Source organism: Poecilia reticulata, unplaced genomic scaffold, assembly GCF_904066995.2.
Source record: "Poecilia reticulata unplaced genomic scaffold, P_reticulata-male-v2 Scaffold_49, whole genome shotgun sequence".
Lineage (NCBI taxonomy): Eukaryota > Metazoa > Chordata > Actinopteri > Cyprinodontiformes > Poeciliidae > Poecilia > Poecilia reticulata.
In genome coordinates, this window is record NW_027675147.1 from 114353 (window position 1) to 132535 (window position 18183).

Sequence of the window (18183 nt, forward strand, 5' to 3'; positions counted from 1 at the left end):
TTCTGTCACAGAAATAAAATATTTAGTCAAACTTTTTTCGCATTCTTCTCTATTATTGGTCATGTGTGAAATAACAGCAAGTCTAATTTTACGATGATTTTTCTCAGAACCACTAAGTGCATAAGCTACAGCTCTGAAAAAACTGTTACCGTCATTTACAATATTTTTAGTCTTACACACATTTCCCAAAGGCCCACGCAATATTACTTTTTGGCAATTATGTTCTTCAAAGTCTATTTTGAATTTCTTACACAGAGTTCTAGCATTACCTTCAGAAAGAGGAGTAAATAGTAAAGTTTTTTGGTTATCTTGTAAAATACCCACACACTCATCTTCAATAGAAGTCTCAGTTTTCATCATATGTGCAGGATTTGGTTCCGTTTTAGCTTGCCGAGTTTTATGCCTCCCAGAAAGATCACTTTTCATGCAATAACCATAACATGTTTGTGAGTTAGGCTGCTTCACACAAACAACCGTCTCATAATGATTTCCACTAATATTTTGCAGATAGATACCGTGATTTGTCAAACTACTCAGACAACTGTATTCAAGCCATTTATCATCGCAAAATGTGAAAATATTAACACCAAAATAATTAGCTGCAGCTTGAATTCTACTTCAGTTGCCCAGCTGCCAACATACTGCATCCTTGAAATGGCAATATATTGTGATATGGAAGAATACTCATTCTTAAAATACTATCATACGAGTCCGAATTTCTTTGTAACTGGTTTACAACAGCGAGCCGAATTTTACGATGAGATTTTGAGTGCCACTGATGGCCTGACTAAGTGCTCTAAAAAAGCAGTTTCCATCACCAACTATTTTTTCTGTCATACATGGCAGACCAAGTTCACCAACTACATAAGATACATAATTTGCCCGTTCAAACTCAACATTCAACTTTCCACAAAGTGACCGTGCAATCTCTACAGAGATGGGGTTAAAATACAATTTCTTATTTTGGACATGAGTAACAACCACATCGTCATCACCATCATCCCCGTTTGATGTTTGAAGAACAAATGGATGCTCTACATAAGAATCCTGCATATCCACATGGCTCTGTTCAGAAAGAGGACTACTACTTGGCACAGCAGCTACATGTTTACATGTGCTGCTACTTGAGTCAATCTGAACAATTTCAACTCCACTGATCTCAAATACCCTGGGATGTACATTCAGTTCACCAGAAAACCTGGTAAGATGAGCAAAGACATCATCAAGAGAATTAAAGTGGAGAACAACGCTCTTCCCATGTGCATCTATCATCCCTCATGGTTTCTTGCATGGGAGTCTACAAGAGCATAACGTCCATTATGACCGATAAGGGCACAAGTACTCCCACATAATGTCACAAAGCATGTTTCATACCTTCCACAGATCTTACTCAATCCATCCCAGAGAGTAGTATACACACCATTCTCAATTAACTCTCCTTCTACTATATCAACATCTCCAGAAGCATAATTTCCATAAAAACATTCAAAATGCTGTCCATCAACACTAATATTTTTAGGCAAGTCTGGAATACAAAGAAGCTCATGTCCAGTACTGATGAAATTCCGTCATGCAAAGATGTGTACAGTTTATCGCCTACAGTCAGTACATCGTCCAGTATGTCAACATTCCATGAACAAACGCTTTTCAGTGTGTGCTTTGTTAAAGCAACAAGACTAATGGCTGCACACTGAAGTCCGCCATATGTAAAACGAGCATAGCCCTGATGAAATGACCCACTGACTGATGCAACATGGCTACTGGAAGCATGGCACGCATTGTTATGTGCATGTCCTCAGTCAGTGCTCCAGATGTGTCCATGTTACTGGACAGCTCTTTGACAGAAATACCGCAGAGTGAAAACTCAGTTGCATGTAATGATTCTCTAAGTTTGTTCAAGTGAACCATTAAATCATTTAAACACGTGTTAAATACGACAACAGGCGTGCCAGATTTGATGCTAAACCCTCTGAATTCCGTGTTCCAAAATCCGCAACAGCAAAGTACTCTCCATGCTGGATGACCAAGATGGTTGCATCACGAAACCAAAGATACACATTCCGTTTCTCATTAAATACATTTGCAATAGCTCATACAGTTCCCCCTCCTGGTTGAGATCAAATGTCCCGTTTACCATATCACCAAGACCTACTTTCCAATGTCTCCAAAAATAGCCTGATTTGAACCAGCTTGCACAACTCTGGTTTTGAACCTGTGCTTGGTCTTTCTCGCGCAATATATCCTGCCAACTTCTGACCCTCTACTCGGACTTCATCTACATTCGCAGTCTTCCAGGTACAAATGGGAGAAATGTGGTGTTTATGGCTGCTGTAACACTACATGACATCAAGGTATCAGGACTAGTCTGATTAGTACCAAGATATGTCCCTGGAACAAGAGACGGTGGAAACCCCTCTGAACACCTGCAAACAACGGGTTAGCAGCCTGACCTTTGGGTGATGTCTGTGTGCACTTGAAGTCACCCATCTCAGGCATCTAGAGTGAAATGTGAAAAACATGACATCTCTACATCCTCATTCATGCATCTGCTTCTCTGCCAAATATAATGTATATTACAAATCTATGAAGAGATTTTTTTATAATACTGAAACTTTTAGCATGCTATCCCACCAGATTTCCTTTATGTTACTTGCAGGATGCTTATTCCAAAATACTTTTCCTCTAGATATTCATGCTAGCAGAAAAGATAACCACATTATTTTTGCTCTGAATTGTATTACACTAAAATGTTAAGAATGAAGTAAATAATTTTAAAGTTCTTTTGCACACTTATGGATTTCCATGAGATTACATAACCTGCAATTTTCTGTGAACCATCACAGGGTGCTGTAGAGAAATTTAATTATTTTTACTGCTATCTGCATTTATTTTGATACTTTTCTTATTCTTTTTATAAAAAACTCGAAAACAATGAAATTGAAGTAGATTCTATTTAAATTCAATCTAAAGAACTAATGTTAAAACTACAATGATGTTACTAAGAGTATTTTCAAAAAACCTTCTAAGAAAGATTTGGAAATTGTACACAGTTAATGTAGCTCTTGGATGCGATATCCATGATAGCAGAGGAGCTAACAACATTGTTTGTGCTCTGAACCACTCATTTATAGTAAAATACCACCTCCTCTGATAATTAACTCAGTATTTACAACAGGAAAGATACCAAATTGTTACTGCAAAAGAATAAACTTCCAACATTTAAAATGTCAAAAATTGAAAATTGTAATACGTTATGAAAATTGTAGACTGAAAAGAACACTCACACAACATTTTTTATTTATTAATACACACTGCAAGCACATTATACAAACCCCCTGGCCAGCAGGAACCTCCAAAGGACAGACGCACCCCACACCAGGACAGTCAGACGCCTCCCAAGGACAAGCAGGTTTCAGCGTAAGCTTGACCTACAAATAAATGACACAAAAAACATATCAAGCTGATTTGACACAAAATCAACAAAGATGCAATGTCAAATGTTTTCAATAAAACACTTAGTAATTCATTCTAAATTACACATTTAACCTTAATGTGAAAAACACTTACAGTGTTTTCAGACGGCACACATTCAACACTTCTGACAGGAGACACACGTGATGCAACTGAAACCTAAAAGAAAAATAAAGAAACAAACAGTTAAATAAAGTAATATGTACCAGAAATATAAATTGGCTTATGCTTGTACAAACCTCCCGTGTCACACGCCTTCTCTTTGGGACAGCTGGTTTCTGTTTATGTTCCACAGGCTTTGACTACAACACCGCAAAGAATATTGAGAGTTTGTGTTATTTATAAAATAAAATACTAAAATGTTAGTAGTTGGAGTGTTCTGAAATTACCTCAGTGCCTGTGTGAACATCTGGAAGAGCCGATGGAGAGACTGTTCCATGGCAACCAAGATAGCGGGTGAGAAACGGACAGGATTTAATTGGATGAAACATTCCTTCAAAACCACAGGAGTCCCATCGCTCTATAAAAGCAAAATTTGAATTATTAAGATACCAGTGACATTGACAATTACATTTCATGAATAGCTACAAGCTTCACAAACTTGGTAATGAACCACTCTTTTCTTGGGTGAATCAGAGAAAGAGTCCAATTCCCCCGAGTGGTTCCTCTGTAAAGGTAGAGCACATATTAGACTTTTAGGATGACTATCAATAGTTAAAGGAACACCTTTCTTTCATTGCAAGCCAATAAAAGATCCATACCTTCCTGCCAGATCTCACGAGTGTCCACTCAGAAGGGTGTGGAGAAGGAGGAGAACGACGAAGACTCTCCACTCCCTTCACTACCACACGGGGCACAAACCTCGGTTTATACGGACGAGTTGCCTGACTCTGCACCAGTGGCTTTGGTGCTGACAACTCCAGGAACTGATAGCCAGCATTCCAAATCAGATTCCTGAGGATGTGCATCCCGTGGTCATCGCTAAGGTGGATCTGCACATATAAACAGTAATCAGAGATAAAATTAACACTTCATATTAATGCAAATTTGTTGCTGTGTTTAAAATGAAAATGTACTTACGCCATCACGGCACCAAAGAGTGAGACGGTCCAGAGGAAAGTGATCAACGGTGGAAAAATAGGGAATCCCTGAAAAGATAATGAAAAAATTAAATTAAATTGTGCAAACACCAATAACATGAAAATAGCTGCAATACATGTACCAGACAAAAACATGATTAGAAATATTTTAATACCTACCTAGCTTTGCTGACCTGCGGTGGAATTCTTGCTGGAACAAGTTCTGCTTCTCTCTGGACTCAGTCAAACGAGGGACAAAGCCGGTACAAAACACCTAGAATAAATAACCGATTTTGAAATTTATATTCAAAAGACCTAGGAAAATAATTAAAAAGTTGATGTTTATATCACTGTTTCTACATTCCAGTCCTCAAAGACTATTGCTCTGCATGCTTTATATGTGTAGCAGAAGGGAAATTTCTAAAACATGCAGAGCAGTGGTATCTGTGAACTGGGATTGAGAAACACTGGTTTTTAATCAACAACAGTGCCCACCTTAGGCCAACGACTACAGACGGTCAACAGGTACCGCTCAAATTCCTGTCCGGCTTCTTCTGGATGGCGACTGGCCGTAAGGTTGTTTGACGGAGCCATGATGCAGACAGCGTCAGGCTCCCGAGGTACATTGGCTTTCATTACCTCAAGACGCAAGTCAGCTGCACAGGCTCCAGGGGTAGACATGAAGCCAAACTGTAAGCAGCCACTTGGCATCTCAACAATGCCGTCCGCAAAGGACCGCAAATGGGACGCTCCGATGAGAAGGACAAACTAAAATAGTACAAAACACAGCAACATAAGAACTATGCCTACATATTCTATTTGAAATCATTGCACATTGTACTTACTTTCTTATCAGGGCAACCCTCAGGAATGACCAGCTTGTGACAGTGGTTGGTCACTTCACTAGCTGGCCATTTATTCACAGAATGGCGCCAGCCGGTGCCACGCCCTATTAAAAAACATAAATGAAAGAATATATAAAATTAATATAAAATATGTACTCTGGATACTTCATGTGACATACAAATAAGGCATTCAATTTAAAATAATATAATTAAACACTCACGTGAAACAAAATCACTAGAGGCATTGGGTATCCCTACACGCCCAATTCGAACTGCTTCTACCCTTCTTCTTGCAGCTTCGGATCGGCGATGGGACTTTCCTCGAGGCATCTACATTTCAACATGAAAGAATTCAGTGGAAAGAATTGATATTTATTGATAATTATAGCAATATAAATTTTATAATGCATCATAAAAGTGAGTACACGCTTCACATTTCTGCAGATATTAAAGTACATCTTTAATTGCAAGTGTATAACTGTGTTGATTCCTTTCTTCATTAACATGAAATCATGCAAGTTTGAAAACATTTGCTCTTTATTTGACAAAGTTATGAGGGTGAACCAAGTATTTTAGCCACCTGAAATAGCCTAATTTTTTTTAGGTAGAACATATTTGAGGCAACTAAAATATATGGTTCCCTCCGCATAACTCTGGTAAATAAAGAGCAAATGTTACTAAATTGTCTGGACTTATTGATGAGAGGAATAAACAAAGTTAAAGACTTGCTGTGAAATTAATTTGTTCCTATGAAATAGGGGGGTAACAGATTATTTCAGTCAGCTAAAATATATGGTTTCCCCTAATAACTGTGGAGAAAAATGCGGCGGGAAACTGATTGCTTGTTGACCGATCTAGCTTCTGTATTTGTTCATCAGGGAGTAAGCGAGCGGAGGAAAAAAAAACCTCATCATAGGACCAAGTAACAGCAGAATATTGAGAAGAATTCATCGCAAATTAAAAATAATAATAAAAATATTAATTAATGAATTAAAAAGAGCGCTCTTTACAAAATACAGTAAGAACAGTTTAAAAAAAACTTACCTCGCGGAAATAGCTTCCTGCACTCGGTGAATCAGCGGAATATGGTTGACAACTGTTCGAATACACGTCTCCTAACGTTTGGAAGGTTGGTTGAAAACTCTGAGTACGGCAAGTGTGCTCAAAGTGGGTCTGTGAAAGACTGATTCAATTCACTGTCGGGAGAACGTTAGAGAAGCCAATCAACCAATGGGTTTAAAAGATACAAAGATGAATATAATTCAACCAATGACCGCTTTGGAACCAACCTCACTGCGTATGACGTTGTGGGACGTTTACGTCTTACGCAGTTGCTCGGCGCCATCTCTGAAGATAAAAGCATAAACATGGATACGGCAGGCCGTTTTAATATAAATTCTGTTTTGTCCAACTATAACTAATTATATTCCAGATATCTAAAAGTTCAATTTGACTATACAAAACTACATTTTTATTTAAAATAACTCGAAATACTTATGATTATTCACAATTACATTTTAATATCTAAATTAAGAGTTGCATTTAAGCTTTCATGTGCTGCCAGTAAGCTGTCCAAACAGTTGCATGCAGAATATTATGCTTTATGGAAAGCAAATTTAACATAAATTCGGTTTAGTCTGAGTATCAGTAATTACAAATACATTTTGACTTGAAAAAAGATTACACTTTTCTTTAAAACATGTGAAAATGCATATGACTAGTTGTAATTACATTTTTAAAATCTAAATTAAAAAAGACCTGTAAATCCCTCTGTGCTGCCATTACACTATCAAAACAGTTGCCTGCAGAATGTTGTTTTATGGCAAACCACTTTAACATAAATGGGATTTTCTGTAACTATATGGAATTATTGATTTCTACAAATTTATATTCTAGAAAAAAATTTATTTTTCACTATTTAGAAAGGTTAAAACATTTGAATTTACATTCCAACTAATAAAAGCAATAATTCAATATTTCTTAAATTTCATTTTTAAGAGTTAATATTCATTTCAAGATATCTCAAATAATACCACCTCTTCTGTCATGTTACAAGAGAAATATCAATTATGATAACTTAAGCCATCTAAAACGTAATTATGGATACTCAATATTATATTTCCACATATCTGAATTAAGAATTAGATTTAATAAAAACCTCCTGATAGCTTCTGCATTGACCTGCCCTTGATAAAACACAGTGGACCAACACCAGGAGCTGACATGGCTCCCAGACCATCACTGACTGTGGGTACTTGACACTGGACTTATGGCCTTCTGGAATTTCCTTCTACCCAGTCTTCCTCCAGATTCTGGCACCTTGATTTCCGAATGACATGCAAAATTTGCTTTTATCCGAAAAAAGTACTTTGGACCACTGAGCAACAGTCCAATGCTGCTTCTCCGTAGCAAAGGTCAGGCACATCTACCGCTGTTTCTGGTTCAAAAGTGGCTTGACCTTTGACCTGGGGAAGGTGGCACCTGTAGCCCATTTCCTGCACACACCTGTGCATGGTGGCTCTGGATGTTTCCTCTCCAGACTCAGTCCACTGCTTCCCCCAAGGTCTGGAATTGGTCCTTCTCCACCATCTTCCTCAGGGTCCGGTAACCTCGTCTCATTGTGCAGCGTTTTCTGACACACTTTTTCCTTCCCACGGAGGTGCCTTGATGCAGCACTCTGGGAACAGCCTATTCATTCAGAAATTGAACGAATAGGCTGATGACCTTCTTTATAGCAGTAAGGTCAGCAGTCTGACCCATGATTGCACTTTTGAGTAATGAACCAGGCTGGGAGTTTTTTTAAAGCCTCAGGAATCTTTTGCAGGTGTTTAGAGTTACATTGTTGATTCAGATAATGAGGTTAATTGCTCATTCAGAGAACCTTTTCATGTTATGCTAATTTTTTCAGAGAGGGATTTTGGGTTTTCGTGAGCTGTGTCCCAAAATCATCAGTATTAAAACAATAACAGACCTGAAATATTTCAGTTGATGTGTAATGAATCTATGAGTTTAATTTTATCATTACATTATGGAAAATAATTAACTTTATCACAATATGCTAATTTTTTTAAAAGGACATGTATATGTGTATATTGGATGTAACTTTTCTAATTTCTCACTGTCACCTCCTGCAGATGTTACTACACCATAATCCTCATCCCTCTCTCTCCTCAAGCTCCTTGCTATAATAAATTCTGGTATTTATTCTTGGGTGATTGACACAAGTAGCCATCATCCATGTTGTTAAACAGTAAAAATAGAAAACAAGAATATAAGTAAAATCTTCCTTTACAACTCAGCTATGTTGTAAGGGAACAGAGTTGAATCAAAATTTTGTCTGATAATCTTCTACTTGGTCCTTCCCACAAACTTTAATTCAACTTCACAGAAGAGTAACTTTACCACAAGAATGGTCTTCTTGTTTTATCACGTAAGAAAAATTTGAAATTAGTCCATTTACAAAGTAAAAACTCTTCTTTAATATAAAGATTTTCCATACACTGAACAAAATAAAAACTTTATAAATGTAAAAAAATTTAAAAGAGATGAACTAAATAAAAAAGAAAAACAAATTAATTGTCGTCCGCCCAGCTCATATTTTCCTCCTCTTCCCCAGCTGGTTCCTCCTCTGTCTGAGTGACAGCATCTTCTTTTTCTGAAAGATTTTAGCATTAAAAAAAAGTCAAAACACATTCAGCATTTCAATCTAAATATAGTTAAATAAATTCTAAGGACAACCCACACCATGAACAATAAAACGACTAAGAAATACTGATAATTTGTCTTCCTTAAATTCATTCATTCTCTTATACCTTTAACACATTGCAATAAGGAAAGTCTATCTGCAGCAAATTATAAATAGTCGCAGTAAATAATGGAGAAGTCTGTTGCAGTTCATCACAGACAGTAAACAACCATAAAAACGCCAAAGGAAAATTTTAGAAAACCCAATTAACCTGAAAACAAGAGGAACCTGGAGCAAGACTTCATCTCTTTCATCTCAAAACTTGTAGTGTTTGGACTAAAATCTTGCTCCTCAAGCTCCAGCTCCTGCTTACTTGCAAAAAATCTTCTGCTTGCTTTGGAACAAAAACGCAAAATCACCCAAAAAACCCTCAGTGAATCGAATAAAAGTATACTGAGTGCAAGTTTCCTTCTAGCACCAGTTAAGCTGTGAATGGCTAAATGTAACTACATTCAATTTTACGAACCTGGACCACTCAATAAATATGTGAAGAAAGGAGAGCTTCTGCTTTCTGCTCCATGTTAAACTAAAAACCCACCAGCAGTTGTTACTGATTGTTAACAGTACTCTGATCAACTGTGTTAAAAGATAGTCATGACATAATAATACCAAGCCTACATGAAATGTGCGGTGTTTAATTATAGCAATAAATAGCAGCAACATAAGAACACCTGCTATAAGGAAACAAACACACCCAGTAAAGTCTTAGTTAAAAAAGAAAGCAGAAAATGTTTTGTAAATGAGCAAAGTTCTAGAAGAGCACAATAACAAGATTGCTGTACAAACATTACACATTTTGAGAACAAAACGTATGTAATCATGCTTTCAAATTGAAAATATTGGCTATCAGATGAAAGAAATATCCACCAATAGAAGAACTTAGCAAAAATATGAAAGAATAGCTAGAAGATGCTGAAAAGAAAGTGGTGAATATTTTTTTATAAATTATAATGTCACATGTAAAAGAGTTAATGACTATCATTATTTTGTGCAGCTAAATCTTGAGTTTGATAATTAACAGTCTTTTATATATATTTTGTAAAAAGTGAACCTCTTTTCCTTTAATAACAATGGATTTGTAAAACCAGGAAATAAATATTTGAGAACCAAAAAATACTTTGTGTATAAACTAGAAATACATCATGATATAGCATTATATAATATGTGAAATAAAATTAAATATAAAACAAACATAAAACCTATTATTAACATCACATACTATAAATATGCAATACAACTTTATTTGAAGGTATGTGCAAAAGACTAACATCAAAACTGTCATAAACATGATATAAAAACCTATCATGAACATGAAGAAGTCTTTATGAGTGTTTAGAGCAGTTGTCATGAAGCATCATTCAGTAAATGACGCTTTTAATGCAAAGTTGACTTTTTTAAAGGATTTTAATGCAACTTTTAGAGCAACTTTGAATTAAAAGTATCATTATTTACCAAATGAAACTTTATGAAAATTGTCATAAATATTCATAAAAACCTTTCATCTTCATAACAGATGTTATGTCGTGTTTATGACAGTATCATGTCAGTCTTATGAACACCCCTTCAAATAAAGTATTACCAAAGATACTTACCATCCGCATAAAATGCTGAAGAAACTTCTAAAGTTTCTACTTTTTCCTTAAGTTGTTGAACCTGGTTCTTAAGGCTGCTAAGCTCTTGAAGAAGTAGCTTTGTCCTTTGTTCAGAAGCCCGGAGAAGTCTCCCCTTCTTCTCCAGGGCTTCAAGGGACAATTTAAAGGCATCATTGACGCTCCTTTGAACAGCCTGACGTGAAGCTACTGGATCGGCTAGATGATACTGTAAGAAAAAAAAGACTGTTAAGCACCATAAATAATAAATCACATTAAACAACTGATACTATTCCTTCACGCTAATGCTTAGTTTGTGAAAAAGTATAAATTAAACAAAACATCTAAAAATGAATTAAAACTTAAAAGATATCTTGAAAATAAAGAAATCATTTAAGAAAGTCGCATGTTAAAAACACGTGATAACTGACTCTAGAATTGTAAGAAAAGGAAAAAAAACTTTAGTAAAAAAAGATGCAATAAATAAATAAATAAATTACTTTGTAAAATGATGTGGGAAAAAAGGAAGAAAAATATCTGGCATATGAATAAAAGAAAACAAATAATTATAAATGTGAAAACAATCATAATTACGTGTAAGATTATTCTAGGGAAAATTTAAAGAAACCAATTAACCTGAAAGTGATGTTTTTGACCTGTGGTAGGAAGCCAGAGTACCCAGAAAGAACTAACCATTCACAGATATAACATAAAAACTCCATGCAGAAAGATTGTGAACTGGAAAAAAAACCCAAAACTTTCTTGCTGAAAAGAAACAACTCTACCTACTGCACACCTTTACAGCCTCATTATAGACCATTTAATTTCAAATATAAAATAAAAATTGACTATTAGAAATTTATTTACTATTTCCATAAATAAAACAATTACATTAATAGGAAGTATAAACTACAAACACCTATGCAACGTAAACATGAAAGAAATATTAATAACATTATAATAGAAAATAAAAAAACCCATATATTATTTAGAAATATGAATCATCAACAAATACTTTGTAACCAATTTTTTTCGAGTTGCATTAAAAGGAAAGATGAACGTGAAGACGCAACCCTGAGTTAAAAACTGCGGCAGCGAATGAGACCTGCTACTGCTGCAAAAAACGTACGCACATATCTTAAAATCATGCAGCAACCAAGTAAAATGCAAAAAACTTCACAAAGTTTTTCTCATAATTAACTAAACTGAATTTAGATGACTAGCTAACACCAATAAAAAACCTAAAGCTTATTAAGAATTAGCCTGTAGCTACTGGTGTTGTCTGTGTTCGAATCTGTGATTCATTTTGTCCCACAAAAATAAGTCGATGTCCTCAATGTTGAACCCGTATGAAACCAGAGCTGCACTTATGAATGCCTAGAACAAAATATTGTTATTGTATCTTTATAAAATATCAAAAAAGAATTGAACTACTTTACTTAAAATGAAACCAGTCTTAAATGAAACCCATTTAAAGCTGCATTGAATATGTCGCCTTAAATTCGAAACGTATCCATACTAAACGGACCTAGACCGTAAGGTTGACATATATATAAAGTATCGGAGGTCCTCTTAAGTGTCGGACTCTACACAAAGTTGAAATGGCGCAACACTAAACGAAAGACACCGCAACAATTCTCGACACGATAAAAATGGACTTTTAATGAACAACATGCGCGTTAAAAACAAAATGCACCATTTCTATTACCGATAAAACTCCACTACGCACTTAAGTTATCTTTATTACATTGCTTTTAGTTTTCTGCATATCACCATAGCTTTTTAATAATTATCAACCCTTCCGTATTGGCTAGGAAACTAAAGTTTATTTTGAAAAGCTTTCAATCTGTGCTCTAATATTACTCCTGTTCGCGTATCCATCCAGAATTCTTCCTTTCTTTCTTTCATTCTTCTGTTCCCGGGTATTATAATTGTTTTACCCCTGTCCCGTGGTCTAATGGCGGTCCTGACTGCACCTTCCGCCCCCGCAATTTACGTTAGTAGTTAACGTCCTGGTGAAATTTATGGAATTCTCCTTCTAAAAACTTCTACGCTATATTTTATATTAAAAAAAAGAATTGCCGTCATTTGAACTACTGAACACTAGAAAACCTCATAGAAAAGCTTCTGAACATAATATATTTTTAAATTAGATAGAAACTGATATACTTACTGAGGCAAGCTGGGCCGCATTGTGCACCGCCTTCATTTCTGGATCGGTTAAATTGGGCAACTTCAGAGGTGAAAAGTTTTCCATTTTCTAAAAAGAACAAAATGTGTACATAAAAACAATTAGAAAAACGAAACACAATAAAAACCATTCCTTATTACTGAAAATATACCATAGTATACCTACTTCGTCAACCCGGTCGTAGAAGAAAAGAAAATGTCTGCAAGGCAATCTGAGAATATATAAGTCTAGAGCACAAATGGGCGGGGCTAAGAGAAATACCTGCCCTCTTTCCCAAATTTAACTCGACAAAAATTGGTGATGGATGATGGGAATTCCTTTCTTAATAACGCCCATTTCAACTTTGACCCTTTTGATTAAGGCTGTAACATTTAGAAAAATTACAACAAAAATAAATTAACAATAAATAATAACAAAAAACACCAATAATTTAAAAAGATAATAATATATGATTGAAATTCTAAAGCTCTTACCTTTACCAAGAGGTATTACGCAACTTTTGAAAGTGATTCTGTTCATACTAAAGCAATTAAATATATTGTAAAAGTAGACTTTTATGGTTGACTTTAGTGAACCTCTAAAAAGCAAAATAGCATTACAACATAACTTGACTCCACTGCACCCCTTAGGTTAATCAAACAGCTGTATCTCATCTCTACATTGGCTAATCTGCCTGAGATGTTGCATGCTTCATCAAGGAGCGCTGCTGGAAACACAATGCAACTAATATCAACGTAACTGACCAGATAAAGTATCAATCCAGCTGTTCAGATACACATACATTCTCCCAAAACTTAAACTGTAATGGTCTGTGGTTGGTGGTGGTGAAAATGAATGCTAAAACAAAAGTGATGATGATGATGTCTATTATAATTTAATAAAGAGAAGCTCAAAGACAGTCCAGTACGCGCGGCGCGGTAGGAACACATGCATACAGCTAATATAGGTAGCAACTGAAAAAACTGAAGACTGAATGTGATAGCTACATTATTACATTATAACTTTGCTTCACTTTGCCCTCTAGATTTATCAAACCAAACCAAACCAACTGTATTTATAAAGCACTTTAAAACAACTACAGCTGATACAAAGTGCTGGACATTAAAATACAACATAATAAAAAATTAAAAGACACAGCTTAAAAACAAAAACATACAATTAAAACTAGATCCTGCTGTCTTGAAAGCCAAGTAAAATAGATGGTGCAGTGGTATATGCACAGCAGCTATGAAGATTACCAGCCTGTTTGGTTTAACCTATCTCTGTAAATCAGCGTTTTCTGAAATGAACCTCATTAAGAACAAACACAGAACATGCCTCACTTATGCACATCTTAAAGATGCAGTTACAGTTGCAGTTTCAAGTTACACACCACATTATGGAGTACTGGTGAAAAACATGCAATGCCAGTCTTCTCACTAATAAGGAAACCAATACCAGATGTAAGTGTCAACATGGCAGTGTCATAGCAAAGTTTAATAAAAATATTGAGGAATTGTGTTCAATTGAAAAGTGTCTTCATGAGATATAACAGTTATAATTTTGTTAAAAATGCAGCAGATTTGGTTATGAGTTCAAAATGTGAAGATTTATTTAAAAACATGTAAGTTAATTTTTCTTTAACATTACATAATTGATAACTTTTTGAAGCATGGTGCAACATAGTTCATGATTTGTTAAAAAAAATGTTTGAGTGGCTAGTGAAAATTGGATATTTTTCCTGTAAAATGTAACAATTACTGAGATTGAAAGAGATAAAGTGCTGAATATTGGTATCTGTTTCCCAGCTTGTTTTCATTGCTAATTATTATGAGAAATCATTAACGTGATGACTGTCTTATAATAGATGAGAATCGTTAATCAATATTGATAATGTATAACTAAAGGCAAACTTAGTAAATTTGTGATTTCAGAAGAGTGTGAACCTGGTAGCCTTTATATATTATTATTATTATTATTATTATTATGAAATATACGGCATATTAATATTATAATTATTATGCATAGAGATAGGCAACAAACTTTCAGTGATTGATCATCAACCAGTCACCTGGAATAATCAATGGTAAAATGAATACCAAACTTTGACTATTGGTCATAAAACATCAAAGTGAAATAACTTCCACATATAAGGTCACAGCTGCTTCAGACTTCCTATGTCTCAATACTTACCAACCCTGATTACATTCTCATGGTCAGATGATGACGTAACCTTAGCCCCACCCACTTCCGACAGGAAGCCACCTGTTTTTCCCACTGCATGTCTTACTTTTACAGAGTAATACATATGGAATTAATCTTCTACCACCTGAAATAATATGAGCTGATCATGACCTGATTGGTCAGATTGTTCATAAGGCATGGCCGATTCAAAGTTATCAAATTCGTGAGTTTTCGAGCATGCTGAAGGGGTCGTTCCAGGGGTCAAAGTTCACCGACTCACCAGAATGTAAGAAACTGTTATATCTCTTACAAATAAACTCACAGAGCCACCAAACTTTCTGTGTGTGATCACCTTTGGATGACCTACAACACCCAGTTGTGAAATTTTGAGATTACCTAAGCCACGCCCCCTTAGAACAGGAAGTGTCATGTTTTACTGCGAACGTTCACTATCTGACCCCTTTGACCTAATCAACATGAAACACTGTCGACAGACAGAAGACATTTGGTGTGTCAGGGTGTCCAACCCCGTTTGGTTTGGATGCAGCAGGTGGGCATGGCGGCGTGGCGAAGTGACCTTTAACGCCGTCTCCTTACGTTTGGCCTTTAATTCCACAGTTTAAAGCCCAGCTGCACCAAACTCACTAGGTTTGATCCTTGTGGGCCCCTCGACAGGAATCCAGTGTTGGAACACTTGTGTAAATTGTGAAGACCTACAAAAAAGTCTCTTGGAGCAATGGTCCAAACCCAACAGAAAGACGGCCATTTTGGATTAAATTCGCCATTTGCTGTTTTTCACAACGTCGTATTTGACCGAACTCCTCCTACAGCGTTTGACATACAGACTTCTAACTCAGTCAGCAGAGAGTTGAGACATTAAAGGTCTAAAGTTATCACAGGAATTTTTGTATGTCAAAGCATGTGGGCGTGGCTAAGTGCAAACTTTGACTATTCGCCATGAAACATCAAAGTGAAATAACTTCCACATACAAGGTCACAGCTGCTTCAGACTTCCTGTCTCACTACAGACCAACCCTCATTACATTCTCATGGTCAGATGATGACGTAACCTTAGCTCCGCCCACTTTTAACAGGAATTCAGCTGTTTTTTCTACTGTATGTCTTATTTTGACTGAGTAATACATATGGAATTAATCTTCTACCACTTCACATAATATCAACTGATAATGAACTGTGAGGATGAACTCTGACTCATGGGGCGTGGCAACTGTCTGTCCTTCGCCATATGAATAGAACTGTCTCTGAATCACACACGCATCTTCCAATTGGAACCAAACTGGATGGTTTGACCTGTGTTCAATGCTAAAGAGCCCATCGGTTTGAATTGTGATTTTACTCTGCAGCGCCCCCTAGTTATCCCATCACCAATATCTCTCTCTACATTGACCGATCTGCACCAAATTTGTGGTGTGTCGCCAGGGAACCATGCCGAACTCAACGGTGCGAAATGCCTGGCGGAGGCGCGCCTCAACTGTGCGAAGGGTACGCCGTGGCAGGCGGGTGGCGGTGCTGGGTCCCCGCGGTGCTATAGGCCGGAGCGGCGCTTGGCTGCTCGGGCCGCTTGAGGCTCCGCGGAGCTTTAATTAGGCCCGAGCAGCTAAGCGCTGCGAAGGCCTATTGTAATCGTGCTGTGCTGTTTATTATTAGGCCCGAGCAGCTAAGCGCTGCGAAGGCCTATTGTAATCGTGCTGTTTATTATTATTCTTGTGCCAAATGAATTGGCTTTTTGGGGGCTTTATCATATTCAAAAACTCACCAAACTTGGCGGGCGCATAGAGCCCGTGTGAAATTTACGTATTTTAAGGTCCTCGCAAAAATCGCACAAGAAACGGCTCAAGGGCGCCCCCTAGCAACTTTCAAAAGACCCTTTCCTATTCACTTACTTTATCGTAGAGACTTGAAATTTGGTACAGTTGTAGAGCTCCCCAAGACACTCAGAATTTACAATTAATGTCATAGTGCAAGTATCCTAGGAAGTCGGCCATTTTGGATTGAAGTTCCGATTTTGAGCCCATTTTGGCCGTTTACAGACGTCGCATTTGATCGAACTCCTCCTAGGGATTTCGATCGATCGGCTTCAAACTCGGTCAGATTGTTCATAAGGCATGGCCGATTCAAAGTTATCAAATTCGTGAGTTTTCGAGCATGTTGAAGGGGTCGTCCAGGGGTCAAAGTTCACCGACTCACCAGAATGTAATAAACTGTTATATCTCTACAAATAAACTCACAGAGCCACCAAACTTTCTGTGTGTGATCACCTTTGGATGACCTACGACACCCAGTTGTGAAATTTTAGATTACCTAAGCCACGCCCCCTTAGAACAGGAAGTGTCATGTTTTACTGCGAACGTTCACTATCTGACCCCTTTCACCTAATCAACATGAAAATGTGTCCACAGACAGAAGACATGTTGGTGTTTAGGGTGTCCAACCCCGTTTGGTTTGGATGCAGCAGGTGGGCGTGGCGGCGTGGCGAATTGACCTTTAACGCCGTCTCCTTACGTTGGCCTTGAATTCCACAGTTTAAAGCCCAGCTCCACCAAACTCACTAGGTTTGATCCTTGTGGCCCCTCGACAGGAATCCAGTGTGATTTTTGTGGGCGTGGCCTAAGTCTCAACAGCGCCCCCTTGAAATTTTAAATAATCAGCCCCAAGCCATTCTTTAACCTAGAATTATGAAACTTGGTACACTTGTGTATCTTGTCAAGACCTACAAAAAAGTCTCTTGGAGCCATGGTCCAAACCCAAGAGGAAGTCGGCCATTTTGGATCAAAGCCGCCATTTGCTGTTTTTCAGAGACGTCATATTTGATCGAACTCCTCCTACAGCGTTTGAGATACAGACTTCAAACTCACTCAGCAGAGAGTTGAGATGTAAAGGTCTAAATTTATCTCAGGAATCTTTGTATGCAAAAGCATGTGGGCGTGGCTAAGTGCTAAACTTTGACTCTTCGCCATAAAACATCAAAGTGACATAACTTCCACATACAAGGTCACAGCTGCTTCAGACTTCCTATGTCTCACTACTGACCAACCCTCATTACATTCTCATGGTCAGATGATTACGCAACCTTAGCTCC

At 37.0% G+C, this 18183-nt stretch overlaps 1 protein-coding gene and 1 long non-coding RNA gene across 2 annotated transcripts; both read right to left on the minus strand.

Moving 5' to 3' along the window:
* Nucleotides 1–4045: 4045 nt before the first annotated feature.
* LOC145550444 (uncharacterized) lies at nt 4046–5907 on the minus strand. Its single transcript, XM_081604384.1, has 7 exons — nt 5617–5907; nt 5396–5499; nt 5046–5318; nt 4731–4824; nt 4552–4619; nt 4233–4463; nt 4046–4138 (listed from the first exon to the last, which is right to left on the minus strand). Exons 1-7 carry the CDS (start codon nt 5723–5725, stop codon nt 4046–4048), a joined length of 972 nt encoding a protein of 323 aa, XP_081460510.1. The 5' UTR covers nt 5726–5907.
* A 2671-nt stretch (nt 5908–8578) lies between these two features.
* Nucleotides 8579–13988, minus strand: LOC145550443 (uncharacterized). The gene is made up of 3 exons (XR_014086342.1): nt 12903–13988; nt 10733–10958; nt 8579–9050 (listed from the first exon to the last, which is right to left on the minus strand). It is a non-coding gene; the product is annotated as an uncharacterized LOC145550443 (long non-coding RNA).
* Nucleotides 13989–18183: the final 4195 nt, after the last annotated feature.

Bases quoted from the DNA above. Each gene is read 5' to 3' on its own strand.
- LOC145550444 (XM_081604384.1), bottom strand. From the start codon at position 5,725: ATGCCTCGAGGAAAGTCCCATCGCCGATCCGAAGCTGCAAGAAGAAGG. The intron at 4,464-4,551 runs GTAAGTACATTT...TTATATGTGCAG, and splicing joins CTCTTTGGTGCCGTGATGGC to ATCCACCTTAGCGATGACCA. The intron at 4,139-4,232 runs GTATGGATCTTT...CTACCTTTACAG, and splicing joins TCGTGAGATCTGGCAGGAAG to AGGAACCACTCGGGGGAATT.